Source organism: Macrotis lagotis, chromosome 1 (assembly GCF_037893015.1).
Source record: "Macrotis lagotis isolate mMagLag1 chromosome 1, bilby.v1.9.chrom.fasta, whole genome shotgun sequence".
Taxonomy (NCBI): domain Eukaryota; kingdom Metazoa; phylum Chordata; class Mammalia; order Peramelemorphia; family Peramelidae; genus Macrotis; species Macrotis lagotis.
The window spans coordinates 912,452,061-912,473,176 of NC_133658.1; the positions used below are offsets into that span (position 1 = coordinate 912,452,061).

At 41.7% G+C, this 21,116-nt stretch overlaps 1 protein-coding gene across 5 annotated transcripts; it reads right to left on the minus strand.

Annotated features, from left to right (window-relative positions):
- Positions 1-633: 633 nt before the first annotated feature.
- Positions 634-20,361, minus strand: LOC141509763 (uncharacterized). Of its 5 annotated transcripts, none has more exons than XM_074219537.1 (5): positions 20,268-20,361; positions 16,756-16,842; positions 13,418-13,544; positions 10,238-10,333; positions 634-7,213 (listed from the first exon to the last, which is right to left on the minus strand). In XM_074219537.1, the coding sequence occupies exons 2-5, from the start codon at positions 16,786-16,788 to the stop codon at positions 4,836-4,838; spliced, it is 2,634 nt and encodes an 877-aa protein (XP_074075638.1). In that variant the 5' UTR covers positions 16,789-16,842; positions 20,268-20,361; the 3' UTR covers positions 634-4,835. The 5 variants fall into 5 exon arrangements, with proteins under 5 accessions (XP_074075638.1, XP_074075635.1, XP_074075637.1 ...); XM_074219534.1 differs by lacking the exon at positions 20,268-20,361 and adding an exon at positions 18,630-19,152; XM_074219536.1 differs by lacking the exon at positions 20,268-20,361 and adding an exon at positions 14,476-14,509 and having other exon boundaries at positions 16,756-16,843.
- Between the last annotated feature and the right edge of the window lie 755 nt (positions 20,362-21,116).

A 21,116-nucleotide genomic window follows, 5' to 3' on the forward strand; every position in this document is an offset into this window, starting at 1 on the left:
TGCCTGGGTAGGCAGCTATTTGAAGCCCTCCAGTTTCCTCACTTGGGGAAGTCAAAGTCCTACCAACTAATCTAGCTGTATTTTAATTCAACTAGCAAATGCTTTAACTTTTGTAATTTTTTTTCAGTAACTGTTGTTACCAGGCTGTTTTTTAAACTCTCTCTTGCCAAGATTGGGGAGTGGCTTACAAGGCTTCCTCATTTTTGCACCATGGGGTCCCTGAAGGGAACATTAGATTCATAATCCCGTTTCTGATACTAACTACTCTGACTTTAATTCAAATCCTTTCTTTGCTCAAATACAAAATAAGTCTGAACTACATTAGCCACTTAACTGTTAAATAAATGGTCTGGTCTTATTACAACTTTTAACTCTTCTCCTACCCAGATATGGGTATGTGATGCCTTCTTTCTACCTCTCGAAGTTTTAAAGTACTATCTATAACACCCCAACTTCCAGTCCTTTTCTTCATCTTCTTAGCTTTCTTTTTGAACATCCAAATTCAGAGAACTTATTTGACAGAGTATAATATCCCTCCGAATAATTTTTTTCCATATCAGATCATTAGCATTGGATCATTTTTCAGCACCATTGCAATTAAGACTATCCAACTGTCCATTTCTTCCCCTGCAAAAAAAAAAAAAAACCAAATATGGGTATCTAACCTTTTAGCTCTTCTGGGCTGCATTGTCCAACAAAAACTTGTCAAGGGTGAATATAGAATTTCATATCCCTACAATGTAACCAATATTACCAATGAATAAAATAATAAAATGTAATAATGCCATGTGAATGGGGTTTGAAGGTGGCATGTGTGCCCCAGGCTGCAGGTTTAACACACATGCCCTAAAGGGATGCTTACAAATGATCAACTGTTAAGATTTCTTCATTCTCCATTCATAGAAACAAGCATAATCTTGATTTTTTTTTATGCAAACTGCTTTTCTCTACATAATCAGTATCTTACCCTGACTTTCTCATTGATGAGTACTCTTGTTTAAAGGTAACTACTTAGTATGTGGGCTCTTAACCATTTGCAATAATTTATTTGATTCAAAGTGGCTATCAGGCTGCATGAGTAAAAGCAGGTTTTCACTCTTTAATCACACTTTTTGATTTATTATCATTCCCTGGGAGACAGATTTTTTTTTAACTTCAAGACTAATTATCCAGGGCAATTGGTTCTTCTGGTAAAGCTCAAGACTTTAGTTTTGTTCCTTTGGCTTTGCTAATTCTTGTAGTACCATTGACTTCTTATACACCAGCAGTTCCCTCTAATTTTATTTTCTTGGCAAAACAATGGTGTTAAGTAGGTAATCATTAAGTGTCTGAGGTTTGAACTCAGGTCCCCGACTCCATGGTCAGTGCTCTATTCGCTTTGCCACCTAGTGCCCTTTTTTTTTATCACTGTTTTACCAAGATTTTACAGCTATCTAAAAAACCCCAAAGCTCTAGTTTTTAGCTCTTCTTTCAATTCTAATATTAAGTCCTCCAATAATTCTGGAGTTTCCATTCTTTTGTTAGTGACTGCAAGAATATTTTCTTCTGAAGATTTCTCCCACAATTATATCAGCCCAGAGTATTTCTTCATTTTATTAGCAGTTTTGCATAATCATCATTAAGTCAGTCTCTGCTGCAATTTGTTTTCCTTTTTTTAAAAGAAGTTTCCGAACTTCATAAATGCACCATTTTGGGGTGGATATTTAGCTGCTTGGACATAGGGAGTAAGAAGGCTTTCACATTGGCTATTATGCCACAATTTCCTGAAGAACCAGTTTTCAATCAAATTCAGAGCATCGTTGGCTGAACCAGGTTATCACAAGAAAAAGACATGGTTCAAAACAAAGTAATTTTACTTAAAATAGCAATAATAAAGAAGTTCGCAAAGGACATTAATAGCTTTCACTGAACACAATCAACACAGAGCTCCTACTGAATCCTGGTATCTCTTTTCTTGGGATACAGGACCTTTATTTTTCTGGGTTTCTCCCATTTTACACAAAACCTGAAAAGTCCAAAATAAAAAGGGGAAAGAGTACCTTCTATTCTCTAGGTGTTCTTACCCTAGGTTCTATATACTTAAACAAAAATTAAGGGTCTATGTTCTTAAAAAAAATTTTATAATTATTTCAAAAAATAATGCATTTACTTTGTAATACCTGGCATTTAACATTAAAAAATATCATTCGGAGGCTAACTATAGGTTTCACCAGGCTGCCAATATAATCCATGATATAAAAAAAAGATTACCTGCTCTAGGATAAAGCTGGTTGTCATCCAACTAAGCACTCTATAGTGGTGAGATAGCAACTCCACACAGCTGATATTCAAAGTTATTAAAGGTTTTCCAACTCAGGACATAACTTGTATGCAGGCAGTTTGAGTCCAACTTTATATCTTTTCCTGTGTATCTTTTTTCCAAAGAGGTTTCTTTTTTTTCCCTTAAGGTTTTGTTTTGCAAGGCAAATGGGGTTAAGTGGCTTGCCCAAGGCCACACAGCTAGGTAATTATTAGTGTCTGAGACCGGATTTGAACCCAGGTACTCCTGACTCCAAGGCTGGTGCTTCATCCACTATGCCACCTAGCTGCCCCTCCAAAGATGTTTCTTAAGAAGATCCCAAGTTGTTCCACTTACTTTACATCATTTCATAATTTTAATCCAATACAATTCATCCCTTAGTGTTTTTTTCTCTATCTCAATCCAGGATTTAAATATTTCAAGTTTAAATAATATAACAGAAATTAACATAATCTGTTCATTAAAGAGTTCTTTGCAGGCACTCAAGACCAGAACAGTGCACTAGAAATATGGGAGAAAGGGACAAATGTAGTGTCATTATTTATATTCTGCTATTTGAGTCTAGAAATAATATCCTGATTTTGTGCAAATCTTCCAAACCTCTTTCCTTTTAATCATGTTTTTAATATTGAGTAAAATTTAGTTTTGGCGTTCATACACTATTTCTCCATATTAACTAAAAGGGTACGACAATCAAATTGATAATCAACAAGATGATCAAGCAAGGGAAATCACTGAATCTTCAAAAGTCCTGCCTCCAGTCTGCCACTGTCTCATGCCCTCCTGGAATAATTCAAGACCTGATGTGCCATTCAGAACCATGACTGCAGTTTCATTCATTGATGACCACTTCAGTATGAAACCTGCTCAGAGCCTCCCTTTATTAGTCATATTTCTCTTTAATAGAGCATTTGAAAGATTATGTTCACTTAAACATTCTAACAGATTGTTCTTGAAAAGTTATAAAAATATTAAGCTTATTTACTGAACATATAGTTAAGACACATTTTGATTCACAACAAAGTATGCAAATCATGGTTCATGAAACAGAGAATTGGTTCACTGAATAACTACTTTTTATGAGAAACTTAGTTTTAATAATAACTTCCAATAGTAAGCAATACTGATAGAATACCAGAGATAACTAGTTGTTGCCATTTGAAATTCCTAAAATAGCATAAGGCTGAATAATAAAAATACTTTCTTGGGTTCCAGCTGGATGACTTTTGCTGAAGAGAGCTTTAGAATTCCTGTTTAGACAGGAAAAGGAGTGTCTGTTCTCAGCTAACAGAAACATGGCCACACATGGGGAAATAAACCTTTATAACTTCTGAATCTACAGTTCCAATTGACTTGACTTTCTGGAAATTTTCTTTCAGCAAAAGTAATCAACTCTCTTCCCTCTTCATATGTAGAGTTAGAAGTATTTCTAGGTATTTTGCATTTGGTAGTAGCTTGGTAAAGACAAAAGAATAAATCCTAAACTAAATTAATTCTTAATACATTGACTCAAACATACATTTAAACTAAAAATTCAGATGCATGTGTCACAACACAACACACACAGAATAGGTTTAATGCAGAATCATATAAGTACCCACAACAATCATTTCCCAGGAGGCAGATACCCAGGTGTCTCTTAGAAAAATATCCTTAATACTTGTTTTGTTAATAGAATGTTCCGGCTAGTTTTTTCAAATCTGCATCAAAATTCCAGTATCTGTGAAACTTAAGTTTTAAAGTGATTAGGAGTCAACCAGATTCTTTTTGAAAGAGCCATATATCCATGGGGGAAGATCTTTGGATTGTTGAAGTTCAGCTATCATTTCCTGTTACCAAAGAAAAAAATGCTATTCTAGATTCTCTCCAATCATTCTTAACATAAGACATTTCTCCAGGGAAAGTTCATGGCGCTGAACTCCCTACAAGTCCAATTTCACGGGCATCTATTTTTCAATGGAAAAAAAAAGGATAAAAGCTTTTTAAAACCCATGTTGCTATTATCTGCCATATCGCTTGCTGTTCTAACCCTCTCATTGGTTCTGAGTCCCTGAGAGATACTCTTTCATTACATGATTCTATAGCTGGAGTGAAAATAAGGACTTTGGCTGCTAGAATCCAGTTTTCAAGCAAATAATTCAGTCAATTTTTCAGACATACCGTGTAGTAGATTCTTGCTTAGGCATTCAATAAATGCTTGTTGAACACCTACCACATGCTAGATTTTTGTGCTAGGTAACAGAGGCCCACCCTCTCCAACTCCTGCAAAAAAAATAAAATAAAAAAACAAAACAATCCTTGTCCTCAGGTATTGTATGTTCTATTGGTATAAGATAGACTATGATTCCTAAGTTCTCTTAACACTATGTTTTTTGATTCAGTTAAATTCTCTGAGGTCTCTTGAAGTACTTGCTATTGCTGATAAAGATCCCACAGATTACACCTTCACTTGATGTCTCTAAAGCATGAATTTTCTGAAGGTACAAAAAGGAAGGAGCTGTTCACTAGAGGTTTCCCATATTTGTTTCATACATAGTTATTCTTTAATATGACATTTCTTATGATTCCTAAATGAAGAGCTGTGACTGAAGGTTTTCCCACATTCGTTACATTCTAAAGGTTTCTCTCCAGTATGAATTCTCTTATGTTCAGTAAGACTTGTTGGATAACTGAAGGCTTTCCCACATTCATTACATTCAAAAGGCTTCTCTCCAGTATGAATTCTCTTATGTAGAGTAAGTTGCCTCTTCTCTCTGAAGGCTTTCCCACACTGATTGCAATCAAAGGGTTTCTCTCCAGTATGAAGCCTTTGATGTGTTCTAAGGTTTGAGCTATTGCTAAAGGCTTTTCCACATTCATTACATTTAAAGGGCTTCTCTCCTGTATGAAGTCTCCAATGCATCATAAGATTGGAGCTGTTACTGAAGGCTTTCCCACATTCTTTACATTCAAAAGGCTTTTCTTCTGTATGGATTCTCTTATGAGCTGTGAGACCTATCCTGTGGCGGAAGGCTTTTCCACACACATTACATTCAAGAGGCTTCTCTCCGGTATGAATTCTCTTGTGTTCAGTAAGACTTGCTATGTAGCTAAAGGCTTTTCCACACTCATGACATTCAAAGGGTTTTTCTCCTGTATGAATTCTCATATGTTCATTAAGTCTTCCTCGCTCTATAAAGGCTTTCCCACATTCACTACATGCAAATGGTTTTTCTCCAGTGTGAATCCTTTGATGCTTCATAAGTGAGGAGCTTCGAATAAAGGATTTCCCACATTCACTACATTCAAACTTTTTCTCTCCAGTATGAATTCTCCAATGAAGCTTCAAGGATGATCGGCTACTGAAGGCTTTCTTACATTCATTACATTCAAAGGACTTCTCTCCAGTATGTGTTAACTGATGTGTCCTAAGTGTTGAGCTTTGGCTGAAGGCTTTTCCACATTCACTACATTCAAAAGGTTTCTCTCCTGTATGGATTCTCTGATGCTCAGTAAGACTAGTAGTATAGCTAAAGGCCTTTCCACATTCATTACACTCAAAAGGTTTCTCTCCAGTATGAATTCTCATATGTTCTGTAAGTCTCCCTCGCTCTATGAAGGCTTTCCCACACTCAGTACAGGAAAAAGGTTTCTCTCCAGTATGAGTTCTCTGATGCTTTCTTAGTGTTGAACTTGCACTGAAGCATTTCCCACACTCATTGCATTTGTATCGTTTTTCTCCAGTATGAAGTCTCCGATGATATCTAAGGGATGAACTGTGGCTGAAGGCTTTTCCACATTCATTGCATTCAAAAGGTTTCTCTCCAGTATGAATTCTTTTATGTTCTGTAAGTCTTACTTTCTCTATGAAAGCTTTTCCACACTCATTGCACACATAGGGTTTCTCACCTGTATGAATTTTTTGGTGGCCTTTAAGTGATGTGCTTCTACTGAAAGATTTCCCACATTCGTTACATTCATGTCGGTTTTCTCCAGTATGAAATCTACAATGATCTCTAAGGGATGAGATGTAGCTAAAAGTCTTCCCACATTCTTTACACTGAAAGGGCTTCTCACCTGTGTGAATTCTTTTATGTGCAGTAAGTTTTCCACTCTCTATGAAGGCTTTTCCACACAGATTACACACAAAGGGTTTCTCCCCAGTATGAATTATCTGATGTCTCCTAAGTGCTGAGCTCTGCCTGAAGGTTTTTCCACATTCTTTACATTCAAAAGGTTTCTCTCCTGTGTGAATTCTCTTATGTTCAGTAAGACTTATTGAGTATCTGAAAGCTTTTCCACACTCATGACAAGCAAAGGGTTTCTCTCCAGTATGAATTCTCTTATGGACATTCAGTTTTGCCCTCTGAATGAAGGCTTTCCCACACTCACTGCACACAAAGGGTCTCTCTCCAGTATGAAGTCTCAGATGTCCTTTAAGTGATGACCTGGTGCTAAAGGCTTTCCCACACTCACTACATTCACATGTTTTTTTCCCAGTAAGTTTTCTATGATATTGAATAAGATCTGAATGGTAACGAAAGGATTTCCTGTATTTATTGGACTTAGAAAGTTTTTTGCCAGAGATTTTCTGACACTTGAGAATGCTCGAATACTGTTTGGAGGTCTTTGCACTTCCTCCATACCCACGGAGCCTTTTTCCTGGGGCAGCTCTCTGCTGTGGAACAGGTAATGAACCTGAACTGAAACTTTTTCCAACTATATTGTTTTCATGGGTAACTGTCATTTTCTTTGTCTTTCTTTGCTGATTACCCTTCTGTCTCTGAAACTTGACATCACAATCCCAGTCATCTCCCAATGTGGCATTATAAGATCTATCCTTTGTGATTATTTCTTTGGATGCTTCTCCCAGAGAAACAGCATACTTCAGAACTGATTCCGTGGTTTTACACCTAGTATTCTGAATAAGAGAATCTAAAGAAAACAACAATAAAAAAAGTTACTGAAGTCTTTTCCACATTCTTTACATTGAAATGACTTATGTACAGAAAGACCTAGTCTGTGATAGAAGGTTCTTCCACTAACATTACATTCAAGGACTTCCTGCTCCTGAAAGGCAAACCAAAATTGCTTTCCATGAAGGAAAAAGAACACTGATATTCAAACTACTGAACAAATATCATTATAAGATAAATAAGGTTCAACCAGCTACCTTCTTTAAACAAAGATTAATTCTACAAAGCTAAATGAATGTCATTCACCTATTCTTTTCCTCTTGTTTTGTCATTTTTCCTAATCATATATGACATTCACAGTCTTTCATCTCCTTAGAATTGCTATTGGAGATTGGCCATAAAAACAAAAAAAATAAATTTTCAGAAAGTGGGGGGAAAAGGTTGATCTACAGATTATGGACTGGCAAACCTGGTGCCAATTTCTCATAAAATCCTATTCTTGGGGTGGGTAGGTGGCACAGTGGATAGAGCACCAGCCCTGGAGTCAGGAGTACGTGAGTTCAAATATGGCCTCAGACAATAATTGCTATGTGGCCTTGGCCAAGCCACTTAACCCCATTTGCCTTGCAAAAAAACCTTTAAAAAAATCCTATTCTTAAACAGACGAATGGTTTTGTGGATACTGATAAGTAAAATGGTGTCCACTATGAACTCAGCAAAAGTTCAATAAAAAGCAAGATTGCCAAAAAACCCAAATCTCTCATTTCCCTTTAGAAACAAAATTTTATATTGATTAAGAGAAAGCAGATACTTTGGGCTTTTAGATTTTGGCAACATTTTCATCTAAGTCTTTCAAGATATCACTGTGGCAATGTGGACAAAATGGAAATCTGTCTGTCAACCTATGATCCAACAAAGTTACTGAGGACAATGTTATAAGTTGATCAAAAGACGTAGCATCCGGGCAGCTAGGTGGCCCAGTGGATAGAGCACTGGCCCTGGAGTCAGGAGTACCTGAGTTCAAATCCAGACTCATACACTTAATAATTAATTACCTAGCTGTGTGGCTTTGGGCAAGCCACTTAACCCCATTTGCCTTGCAAGGTAAAAAAACCTAAAAAAAAAAGACAGGGCATCCAACTCACACTAAGTAACAATCTCACGTACACTGTACAGTCACACTTCACTGCAAGTTATGAAGTCAGTTCTGGCCATCACCCAGGGAGGGGAATGCTAATCAGCTGGAATGGGTAAAGAGGAATTTACCAGAATGGTGAAGAACTAGAAATAGTATCACCAGGGGAAGGGTAAATGAACTAGGAATGTATAGTCAGGAGAACAGAAGACTCAGGCAAGAGCATGGCTACAGGAAAGGCTCTCACGAGGATTAAATATTGTCTATTTTGATAAAGGACAAACCAAAACCAAAGTCATAGGCAGGAAGAATTTTATTTTCACATAAGGGAAGTCCATCATAATAATAAATGTTGTGCAAGATGGAATCTCAGGTGCTAAAAATTTGGTATCTTTTCTCTATTTAAGTTTCCAAATAGAAGTTGGATATCTACATGGCAGAAGTTAGACTGAAGTCTTGCTTTAAATGAAAATTTGAAGTAGATGATTTCCAAGACCCTTTCTTACTGAGATTCCAATCCTTCACAATTATGGAAGAGACAGATAGGTAGAGTAGTAGTAGATACATGGCCCTGGAGTCAGGAAGGCCTGAGTTCAAATTTGACTTCAAATACTTACTAGCTATGGGATCCCAAGAAAGTTCCTTAATCTATCTATCCCAGTTTCCTTAACTGTAAAATGGGGTTTTTATCCCTGGGGTAACTGTGAGGATCAAATGAGATTATATAATTTGTAAAGCACTCAGCATAGTGTCTGGCACAGTAAGAGGCATTTAATGAATATATTCCCATCCCTCCCTTTTTTCCATCATTGAAGCATATCTGAAGATTAGGAAAGAAACATAAAAATGGCGGCATATTAGATTAGTACTGAATTTGAGATTGGAAGCTCTAGATTTAAGTCCTAATTCTGATACTTATGAGCAATGTGACTGTCGAAAAGAATTTAATAATTTTAGCAATTTTTTTGTAGTAGCAAATGGATAGAAACAAAGAATAACCATCAATTGGGGGATGGCTGAACAACTTTGGGACATGAATGAAATGGATTCTTTTTACATTAAATATATCTCACTTTTTAAAATAAAATGTCTGTTCTTGGGGGAAGCTAGGTGGTGCAGTGGATAGAGCACTGGCCCTGGAGTCAGGAGTACCTGAGTTCAAATCTGGTCTCAGACACTTAATAATTGCCTAGCTGTGTGGCCTTGGGCAAGCCACTTAACTCCATTGCCTTGCAAAAACCTAAAAAAAAAATTTTTTTAATGTCTGTTCTTACCCCACCAAAATGTCATAGACTAAACAGAACAGAAAAACATGACTGCATATGAAATAGCAAGTCCCTACTACACACACCTTACACACAGTAACTTTAACATGCTATTTTCAAAGCTATCTTGCTTGTCTAGGCTTCTTTCTGAATTTCTGATGTTCATTTGTGTATTTTTCTCTTAAATACTACAATGACTTCCTTTTTTTTGCTTAAGAATTATTGTGCAGAAAGAAACAATGGCTTTGAAAAATTTAAGAACACTTGGGGAGGACTTCAAGAAAGTGCAGACATGAGTAGAATCAGAGAACAAACTACAAAATGATCACCAAAATGTAAAATAGAAAACAACACTGCAAGATATATCAGAGAAAATACAAGAACATAAGACCAAGAGTCACTCTCCAGTATATATAGAATTGAACTGAACTTAGCATTCAAGAAAAGGAAATCATCAGAGGGACAATGAAGGATATAGTGAAAGAGGTAAAATCACAAAGGATAATGACTTCATTTTAGGGGACCTGGTATGAAATAAGAAGTTACAGAGATATCAAGAAAATAATTTACTGAAATAAAAAATTAAGGCATGTCAGAGATCTCATGCATTTCTTGGGTGGAGAGAGGGTATTTATTCACTCACCTAGACAAGTGCTTCTGGGTACTTCTCCCTCTGGCATCCATGGCACTTCACCTTTCTCCAGCTGGGAGATGACATCTGGTTGAGAACCCAAAAGCCCTATTCACAAAGAAATAAATGGGAAAAAATGATGAGGCCAGAGAAATATTTCATATTTCAATTTCACAACTTTTTCTCCTTAAGTAAAAGTAGTCTGTACATTGGAAGAGTTAAGAGTGGAGGTAAGACCTCTATAGAATACTATATATTGCAGTTAAGGAAATATTGGGGGGGGGGGGAAATGGAAGAGGCCACAGGGGCTGGGGTACAATTTGATTTAGATTCACAAAGAAAATTGGTTCATTTGACTTACTTGTTAAGTTAATGGGAATCTTTTACATCGTAAGATATCTACCTTGTTTGGGATTTTAACAGGAGAAATAAGACCTAGAGCAAACTAGAGAATGGGGAAAATGTTGCCTTGGGGTATACACTATGGAGACGCAAGTTTTCTAGTCTTCTTTTTTAAAAAATCTTCACTAGGCAATAGTCTACCTACCAAAGCAAAACCCAGGAACTATATGAACACAATTATAAAACACTTTTTTGTTGTGTTTTTGCAAGGCAATGGGGTTAAGTGCCTTGCCCAAGGTCACACAGCTAGTTAAATTTTTAAGTGTCTGAAGCCAAATTTGAACTCAAGTCCTCCTGACTCCAGGGTCAGTGCTCTATCCACTGTGCCACCTAGCTGTCCCATTATAAAATATTCTTCACACAAATAAACTCAGATCTCAACAATTGGAAAAATATCAATTGCTCATGGGTAGGCTGAGCCAACATATTAAAAATGTCAATTGTACCTAAGATAATCACTTATTCAGTACTATACTACTCAAACTATGAACAAACTATTTGAAAGAGCTAGAAAATATAACAACAAATAAGAACAAAAGGTCAAGGATATCAAGGGAATTAGTCTATATCTATCTATCTATCTATCTATCTATCTATCTATCTATCTATCTATCTATCTATCTATCAAAGCTGGTCTAGAAATACCAGACCTCAAACTATGTTATATAGCAATAATCATCAAAATTGGTACTAGCCAAGAAACAGAGGAGTGGATCAGTGGGATAGATTAGGTACCCAAGACACAGAATTACCACAGGAACCTAGCATTTGATAAACCCAGACACTTCAGCTTTTGGGTTAAGATTTCACTATTTGTCAAAAACTGCTGGAAAAACTAGAAAACAATAGGTATAGGTAGACAAACACCTCACACCATGTGCAAGATAAGGTTAAAATGGGTGTGTGATTTAGACATAAAGAGTGATGCCATAAGCAAATTAGAAGGGCAAGGAATAGTTTACCTGTCAGATCTATGGGGAGAAGAATTCATGACCATACAAAAGATAACAATATAATATATAAAATATAATCATTTAGATTATATTAAATTTTGTATTTATTTCTGTACAAAAAAAAAAACCTCAACACAATCAAGATCTGAAGGAATACAGAAAGTGGGAAACAATCTTTAAGTCAAGTATATTTCTCAAATATACAGAAAACTGAGTTGAATTCATAAGAATACAAACCATTCCCCCTAATCGATAAAGGATAGAAACAGACAGCTTTCAGATAAAGAAATCAAAGCTACCTATAGATATATGAAGTGCTCTATATCAATTTTGATGAGAGAAATACAAATTAAACAACTGACTGTATCACCTTGCACCTATCAAATCAGTTATGATAAAAAAAAGAAAAGGATAGATGTTGGGAGAGGATGTGAGAAAATCAGGACACTAATGCACAATTGGTAGAGCTATGAATTATCTGAAACTACGTCCAAAGAGCAATAAAATTGTGCAAAGCCTTTGATTCAGCAATAACACTACTGAGTCTGCATCTAAAAGAGATCATAAAAAAGGGGAGAGATGCACATTACAACAATATTTATAATGACCCTTTTCATGGTAGCAAAATATTAGAAATTGTGAAGGAAGCTATCAATTGAGGAATGGTTGGGTAGTAGTTTTCCATTTGTAATGGAATACTATTGTACAATAAAAAAATGATAAACAGGCAGATTTCAGAAAAAAACTGGGAAAATTTGCATGAACTGATGCAAAGTGAAATGAGCAGAACCAGGAAAAAAGATGTAAACAGTATCACTAGTATTGTGTAATGATCAATTATGGAAGACCCATCTCTCCTCAGTCACACAACAATCCAAGACAAGTTCAAAGGACTTAAGGAAAATGATAGCCACATCCAGATAAAGAACAGAATGGAGATCAAAGCATATTTTTCCAATTATTGCATTTTTAACTCATTTTTTCCCCTTTGATCTGTTTGTTCTTCTACAAAGATTAATATGTAAATATGTTTTGCATGATAGCTCATGTATACAGATGTATAAACTATATCAAATTGTCTACCATTTTCAGAAGAGGTGAATGGAGGGAGAAAAAAACAGAATTCAAAATCTTGTTAAAAATGAATACCAAGGGGCAGCTAGGTGGCACAGTGGATAGAGCACTAGCCTTGGAGTCAGGAGTACCTGAGTTCAAATTTGGCCTCAGACACTTAATTTCCTAGCTGTGTGACCTTGAGCAAAGCCACTTAACTCCACTGCCTTGCAAAAAAAAAAAAAAAAATGAATGCTAAGAGGCAGCTAGGTGGCACCATAGACTCCACCAGCTCTGGAGTCAGGAGGACCTGAGTTCAAACTTGACCTCAGACACTTAATAATTACCTAGCTATGTGACCTTGGGCAAGTCATTTAACTCCATTTCTTGTTAAAAATTTTTATTGATATGTAACTGGGAAAAAGCAATAAAAATAAAAGATAAAAATCTTCACTAGGGAAGAAAACAGAAATGACCTAAAGAATCCAAGCAGCTTCCTCTTTGACATGGGTTTTTTTAATTTGGGTTTTGCAAGGCAATGGGGTTAGGTGACTTGCCCAAGGTCACTCAGCTAGGTAACTATTAAGTGTTTGAGGCTGGATTTGAACTCAGGTCCTCCTGACTCCAGGGCCAATGCTCTATCCATTGTACTACCTCACTGCCCCTGTCATGGGCTCTTAAATCACCCTGAAATCCAAACTAGAACTCAGTTGACTGATTCAGACATTCTACAGCCTATGCACAGACACCCCAGGGACAGATTCCCTGGGGAACACTTTCTCACCCAGGAAGACCAGATTCTTGTAGTTCTCCAGCATCACATCCCTGTACATGTCTCTTTGAGAAGGGTTCAGGTGCCTCCACTCCTCCTTGGTGAAATCCACAGCCACATCCTTGAAGGTCAATGATTTCTGAAACACAAACATTTCTACTCATCCAGGGACAATCGTATCATAGGGACCACAGCAGAGACATGAAACTGGCAGCTGTGCACAATGAGTGATTGAGCAGGCACAAAGAGAACCCTTCATGTCCACTACTGACTGGAGCCTCTCCCCAGAGCCAAGGTCTCACTTCAGATGATGCCCTCCATCACGCAGACTATTCTATGTAACTGCCCCAATTCATCCCTACCAATTGGCTTCCAAGCTTTCTTCCTCAATTCCCCCAAAATGGCACATTCACACCTCTATCTATGTAATTGGGCATGCGTCACTGACAACAATGATCACATCACACATAACTAATTTCCAAGACACTACATCAGAGCAATCCCTCTTCACAATGTTCCACAAGCTTTGGGTAAAATGAGAAAGTAGAGAATAAGCTCCATTAAAGTGTGGGGGGTAGAGGGCAGATTCCCCCCTTCTTTAGCCAGTAAAGGGTTCTCTCTCTCCCAAATCACTGGTTTTCTCAGTCAAGGTCCCCGGGCCAAAGTGCAGATAATGCACCTCAGCAGTAACAAGAATATAAAGAAAAGGATTCCCATGACAAGCAACAGAAGCACAGGGCATGACTGGGCTACCATGATTATTTTTTTTAAAGAATAATTCTAAATGAACAAATTTCAGGGAAGCATAAAATTGAGGAGCTTAAAAAGGACCCCAAAGCCATGGAGTTTATAAAGAAAGGTCCCACCCGGAACACACACACAGCCGGGGTCCTCTAGCCTGGGGGAAGGTTTACCCTGAGGGAAGATCCTTCCCATCTTCAAGCAGTCCATTCCACTGTTGGACGGCTTGTTGTCAGAAACAGGGCAGAGAGCGCCAGGTCTGGAGTCAGAAAGGTTCAAAACCAGCCTCAGAAGAGTCCTAGCTGGGTAAGCCTGGGCAAGTCATTTACCTCTTTGCCTTAGTTTCCTCATCCATAAAATGAGCTGGAGAAGGAAATGGAGAACCATTCAGTGTCTTTGCCAAGAAGACCCCAAGTAGGATCACAAAGAGTAGGAAACAACTGAAAAATGACTAAACAACAAAAATTGTTAAGTCCTCAAACTAAAATTGTCTTTTTTTTTTTGTCTTTCATTCACTGATCCTAGTTCTTTCTCTGGGTCCAAACAGAGGAAGTCGAATCAATGTGATAGTTGTGGAAGCTATTTGAAGTCCACTGTCACCTCCATCCAACCCCCAACACACACACACACACACACACACACACACACACACACACACACACAAGCATACATGCATATGTACACACACATGCACACATCTTCCTTTCTCCTGGCTAACTACCCATCCTCAGCTCCTTCAGCCCATTATCATGGAACCTGAACTCAAGCCTTTCACCACTGGTGGGCTCTCAAGCATATTGACCACTCCTGCAATCTATTTACAGTTAGACAAAATCACATTTGGACAAATATACTGAAAGTAGTAGAAGAATGGGGCTTGGCCCCATCTTAAACTACTACACAAAGCAGTAATCACCAAAAACTACCTGGCATGGGCAAAGCATCAAAAAGCCCATCAGTTCATCAGTTCTACAAACTTGAGAAGCAGAAGGCTCTGCAATGATGACTGGGAGAAGGCACTTTGTGCTCAGAAGACCAGCTAGGAAACTCAGCTAGCAGAGTAAGAACTCACCATTAAAAAACCCTCTGGGAAAAGTGGACAGCAGCCTGGAAGACATGGGGTGGGAGCAACACGGCACACCACAGAGTAACAGCAGTGCCTCTGATAGTGCTTGCTATGGGCCAGGTAAGTGCTAATGCACTACAAATTATAATCTTATTCGACCCTCAGAAGGACCCTGAGAAGCAGGTGCTGTCATTAGCCTCACTTTAGAGAGGAGGTGATGCCCCAAGGTAAACTCCACAAGTCAATAATTTAGACTGCAGGGTGGCATTGTGAACAAATCTGATAGAAGACTAAGGAAAAATTACCTGTAGGATGTATGGATAAGGGAAGAGTTTGTGACCAAAGACTAGAGATGATCACGGAAAGATAAAATGGGCTGATTTTGATCCCATAAAATTAAAAAGGGTTTTGTATTAACAAATCCAATACAATTAAAATTAGAAGAGAAACAGGTAAATGGGGGGGGGGGGGATCCTTTGAATTATTCTCTGATAAGGGTCTCCTTTCCAAGATACATTGATAAAAGCCATTCCCCAATGGATAAAATGGTCAAAGGCAGTTTTCAGAGGAAGAAATCCAAACAATAAACAGGCATGTGAAATAATGCTCTGAATAATTACTAGTTAGAGAAACGGAAATTAAAATGACTCTGAGATTTCTACCTCATACACATCAGATTGGCAGGTTGACAAAAAAGGAAAAATAACAAATGCCAAAGGAGTTGGGGGGAAACAGCTCATCAACATACTGTTGGTGGAACAGTAAGTGGACCATTCATTCCAGAAAGCAATTTGGAACTCTGACTCAAAAATTAGTAAAATGTCCATGCCCTTTGAGCCAACAATACCACTACTAAGTCTTTACCTCAAAGAGATAAAAAGAAATAAAAATACTTATTGCACCTCTTTTCATAACAGAAAAAGAACTCAGAACTCAGGGGAAATGCCCAACAACTGACAACTAAACAAATTATACTATAGGAATGTGGTGGCTATTTTGTGCTGTGGTGGCAGTAGAGACACCTGGGAAAATTTATGTGAACTGATGCAAAAATGAAGTAAGCAGAATCATAAGACCAATGTCTACGAGAACTAATGTAAAAACAAGCTCTCGGTCAGGCAGTCTCTGCTACCCGGCAGGATTCTTGAGCGTTCTGTGGAAGGCACCTGTTTCAGCAATGGCATGGAGCCCACCACAGTTCAGCATGCCCGTGGGGGATCAGGGCCCTACTCTGAGGTACTTCCTGTGTCTGTTACTTTGCAAACAGCATTCTTGCTCACCAGCAGGATGGACCAGAGCCTGAATGCCTTCCCAGCTCCGGGATCCTGTGAGGACCCAGCAAGGGAACATTGCAGAGCCTGGGATCTGCTTGAGCTCTTGGAGGCTGGATTCCCTTTGAATAACAACTCTATTAATGTCAAGTCCACCATCAGAACCACCCTAGCTTTCTGGGGCTCCAATTCGGGGTTGAGTCATGACAGAGTCAAGGACAAGAGAAACAAGATGAGATGAGACAGGTGTCAGTGAAGAGACCCCGACTCACCCGGGGTCTGGCTGGCAGGAGCAGCGAAGCCATCCTCTCTCCTCCGGCGCTGTGCTCAAGGAAAGCCCACGTGTGGAGGACACCAAGCTGGGAGATAAAGGAGAAGTCACCAAAAGCAGTCTGCTCTGCAGGCTCCATATTCTCCAGGATAGAATTCCCTCCAGACTATTGGGGTGTCAACACTCCCAAGGGAGTTGAGACAACCCTCCTCACACACTCCCATCCTCAGACCAGTGTTCTCTGGCCCCTGAGTCACAGCAGCTGCCAAGGGACCAGACTTAAAGCTGGGAACCTGGAATGGCTGAGTTTATCTTCCTGCCTCAGCCCATGTCTCCTTGTCTGCATCCCCCCTTTACAGCACACACATCTCCAAGCGTCCCCCCTCCACTTGCCGGCACCTTCAGAGAAGACCCTCACATGGTTAGCCTCTATTTTGGAGTGGTGTTGGTGTGAGGGGGACAGGCCTGAAGCTGTGACCTTAGGACCCAGAGAACTGGAGAGGAGGCAAGGGAATTGCCCCTGGCTATCAGCTAAAAGAGCAGCCCTGGGAAAAGAGAAGCTGAGCCACTTGTCCAGAGTAACCAATGCAGGAGACATCAGACGTGGGACTTGACTGGGCTACTATGGTACAATGGAAAGCCTTCTGGGCCTGGGGTTGGCAAGAGAGGCTCTTAATCTGCCTGCCTCAGTTTCCCCATCTGTAAAATGGGAATAATAGTGGCAACTTCTCAGGAATGTTATGAGGATCAAATGAAATAAATTTTTTAAATCTTTTGAAAATACTGAAGTTATGTATATGTTACCTACTGTTATCATCATTACTGAATTTTCAGATCCTCCTGACTGTCCAAGGCTAGAGCCTCTAGGGTTATTGCACTTCACAGATATTGCATTTTTTTTTTTTGCAAGGCAGTGGGGTTAGTGACTCACTCAAGGCCACAAGGCTAGATAATAATTAAGTGTCTGATTTGAACTCAGGCTGGATTTGAACTCAGGTTGTCCTGACTCCAGGGCTGGCGCTCCATCCACTGCACCACCTTGCTGTCCCCAGAAATTGCATTTTTACACAGACTGAAGATTTATGGCCACCATTTATGGTCAAGCAAGTCTATCGGTGCCATCTGTCCAACTGTATGTGCTCACACTGTATCTGTGTCATAGTTGGGTAATTCCTGTACAGTTTCAAAATAAATTATCATTATGATATTTGTAATGTTGACCTGGGATCAATAACCTTTGATGATCCTCTTGGGGTTGTCTTGCAGCACCACAAACTATGCCCATATAAGGCTTCAAGCTAAATTAATGTTACATGTTCTGCTTGTTCCCCCAACTGACTGTTCTCCTATCTCTTTATCTCTTTCCCTGTTCCCTGAATTACTGCTGGTTGATTGGGGGTAGCAACAGTTGAAAAGTTGGGGTGTCTGTGGAAATTTTTTTTTTAGCTTTTGCAAGGCAATGGGGTTAGGTGACTTGCCCAAGGCCACACAGCTAGGTAATTGTTAAGTGTCTGAGGCCAGATTTAAACTCGGGCACTCCTGACTCTGGGGCCGGTGCTCTATCCACTGCACCACCTAGCCACCCCTGGCAATTTCTTAATAAGACAGAGAGGAAGGTTGCCACATGGATTGACTCTATTGGTCAGCCTAATTTCAATACTGTCATGGCTCAGAGAACAGAAAAAGAGAAGAGGGAACGGCTAGTTGGTTGGCAGCCAGAACACACAGACTGTTTATTGATTAAGTTCAACGCTTTGGATGGCCATGGTTCATTGGCACCCCAAAATAAGGACAATAAGTAACATCAAAGACCCCTCATCACAGATTGCCATCACAGATATAATCATTATGAGTTCAAAATATTATAAGAATTACCCAAATGTAGGAGCAGCCAGGTGGTGCAGTGGATAGAGCACGGGCCCCAGAGTCTGGGAGATCTGAGTTCAAATTCAGCCTCAGACACTTAATAATTACCCAGCTGTGTGGCCTTGGGCAAGTCACTTAACCCCCATTATCTTGCAAAAACTAAAAAATAGAAAAAAGAATTATACAAATGTGAGAGACAACCCTGAGCAAATGCTTTGGCAAAATGGTGCCAACAGACTGAATCAACTCAAGGCTGCCACAAATCTTCGACTTGTTTTTCAAACATGTGATAAAGACAGGTACGTTAAAATGAGGCCGGCCTGTCTGGCTTCGGGCACCTCTTTCACCAGTGTCAGCGCTGTCATCAGGATGGGTGCTCCCGAGCTCTCTGCCACCACAGGTGAGGGGCAGCTGGGACCACGTCCCCCCAGAACCTGGAGGATGAACTCTACCCTCCTCTCCTCTCCCACCTGGATCCCCCTGCCCACAGCTCGTGCTGGCCTCACACCTCCAGCCCTTCCCCAGCTCTCGGGCCCTCCCAGTGGGAGCCAGCGCTCCCCAGCCCTTCCTGCCCCGCGCCTCATATCTGGCTTGGGCAGACCGCTGGGCCCGTGGCTGGGAGTCAGGGCAGAGGGGGCACTTATTGGCTGCCAGGCCCCGGGCGAGCCCCTTCGCCCCGGATGCCTCAGTTTCCCCCTCTGTAAAGGAAGCCAGAGAAGGAAACGACAAACCGCTCCAGCATCTTTGTCAAGAGAACTCCAAAGGGCCAGAGAGTCTGAGAGACTGGAAAATGACAGAGCGGCCCGGAGGGCAGCGTCCGGCCGGGGTGAGGATGGCAGGTCTGGCAGGCCCCAGGGACAGATGGCGAGCAAGGTGGCATCCTACAGCCAGGTGGGCGTCTGCCATCCCCCTCGAGGGCAGCCGCGGCTTCTGTGCCCCCTCGGGGCCCGGCTGGCCCACCTCCCTGGGCAGGGCCGGCCCCGGGCCTCAGCTGTCCGACACCGGCGCAGTCTGGCCCAGGCCCGGGGGCTCTCGGGGCAGCTCTGGGGGGGACCTGGGCATTCAACGCAAATGGGGGGGCTCGGCACAAAAGATGGGGAGGAAGGAAAGGGGAAACTGAGGAAGAGACCACAAAGGCTGGGCAGAACTCCTGGGGTGGGCTTGCCATTTCCTCATGTGACGAATGTGGAAACTGAGGCACAGGCACACAGCGCTTCCCGCCGCCGCTGCCCAGGTACAGCTCACCTGTCCCCTCCCCCACACGGAGCCCCCCCCACCACGGAAGGCGGAGCCGAGCATTAGCAGAGCCCCGCCCCGCGGAGGAGGCCCCGCCCCGCGGAGGAGGCCCCGCCCCGCGGAGGAGGCCCCGCCCCGCGGAGGAGGCCCCGCCCCGCGGAGGAGGCCCCGCCCCGCGGACGCCGCGGGCGCGCGCACGTAGAGGCCGGCGGCGTCCGGCTGCGGCTGCAGGAACGCGCGTCTGCGGGCTCCGGCGCGGCCGCGGGTCGAGGTCCCGCCCCCGGGCCCCCCCGGAACGCAGGCCTGCGCCTCACGGAGCCCCCTCGCCCCCCAGTCCACGCATCTACGCACACGCAAAACACCGCGGGCCCGGCCCCAGCCGAGGCCGCGTGTCCGCGCCTGCGCACTGACCCGCTCACGCGTTCGCTCCTTCCGAGCCACCGCACGCACGGGGCCCGGCCGAGCCGCGACTTCACGGCGCCCCCGAACTGCGCCCGGCCCCGAAGCGCTCTGTCCGCACTGGGCTGCTTGGCGCCGAGGGGCGCGGACGGCGCCGGCACGTTCCCGGGGACTCTGGGAAACGGAGTCTAGTGGCTGCGGTGGCTTCTGGGAAATGTAGTCCTCGGCCTCTCTCCGCGCAGGCGCCTGGGCCAAGAATTACCATGGGGGGGATGTACTTCATGGCATCCGGTTCGCTGCCCACCTTTCCCCAAACCACAACCCATCCCAGGCGGCTCAGAGTCGCTTTTCCTTCCCTCTCAGCGTCTCAGGAGTAAAATTCCTGGCCCAGGTTGTGATTGTGCATTGAGTAAATCTGGCAACGAGCATTTATGAAGCGCCTACTACATGCAGACACTGTTCGAAGGGCTGCATGGGTCTCTGTGTGGGCAGGGTGACTTGGGCAGAGCCCTCAGCAGCCCCTAGGCCCTAGTGTGCCCATAGTCATAGGCCTGCCCTGGGTCCCCCTTGTGGGCAGCGAGGGAACCCAGCCTGGGGACCCTGTTTGGGAGCCCAAGAGTTGAAAGATCTGGGGGGGGGGGGGGGCGGGCAAAGACCATCCCCTCCATCCCCAAGCTCAGAGCCCAGGGAAGCTCCCAGGAGAGGAGGGCAGCAGCCAAAACACTCAGTTAAATTTGATAGGCAATTATTAAGTGCCTTCTGTATACAGGTTAGGATACTAGTAGGCACTAGGTGAGATACACTCTAAGATGGGGATAGGATAGACTAAAATATCTGTAGTGTGCTTCCTGCGTGTTTGAA

What these genes read in the sequence shown, in the direction of transcription:
- LOC141509763 (XM_074219533.1), bottom strand. Translation starts at nt 16,893, where the DNA reads ATGGAGCCTGCAGAGCAGACTGCTTTTGGTGACTTCTCCTTTATCTCC. An exon ending in CAAGAATCTGGTCTTCCTGG is followed by an intron (nt 10,334 to 13,417) that starts GTGAGAAAGTGT and finishes CTTTGTGAATAG; the next exon opens with GGCTTTTGGGTTCTCAACCA. An exon ending in ACCCAGAAGCACTTGTCTAG is followed by an intron (nt 7,214 to 10,237) that starts GTGAGTGAATAA and finishes TGTTTTCTTTAG; the next exon opens with ATTCTCTTATTCAGAATACT.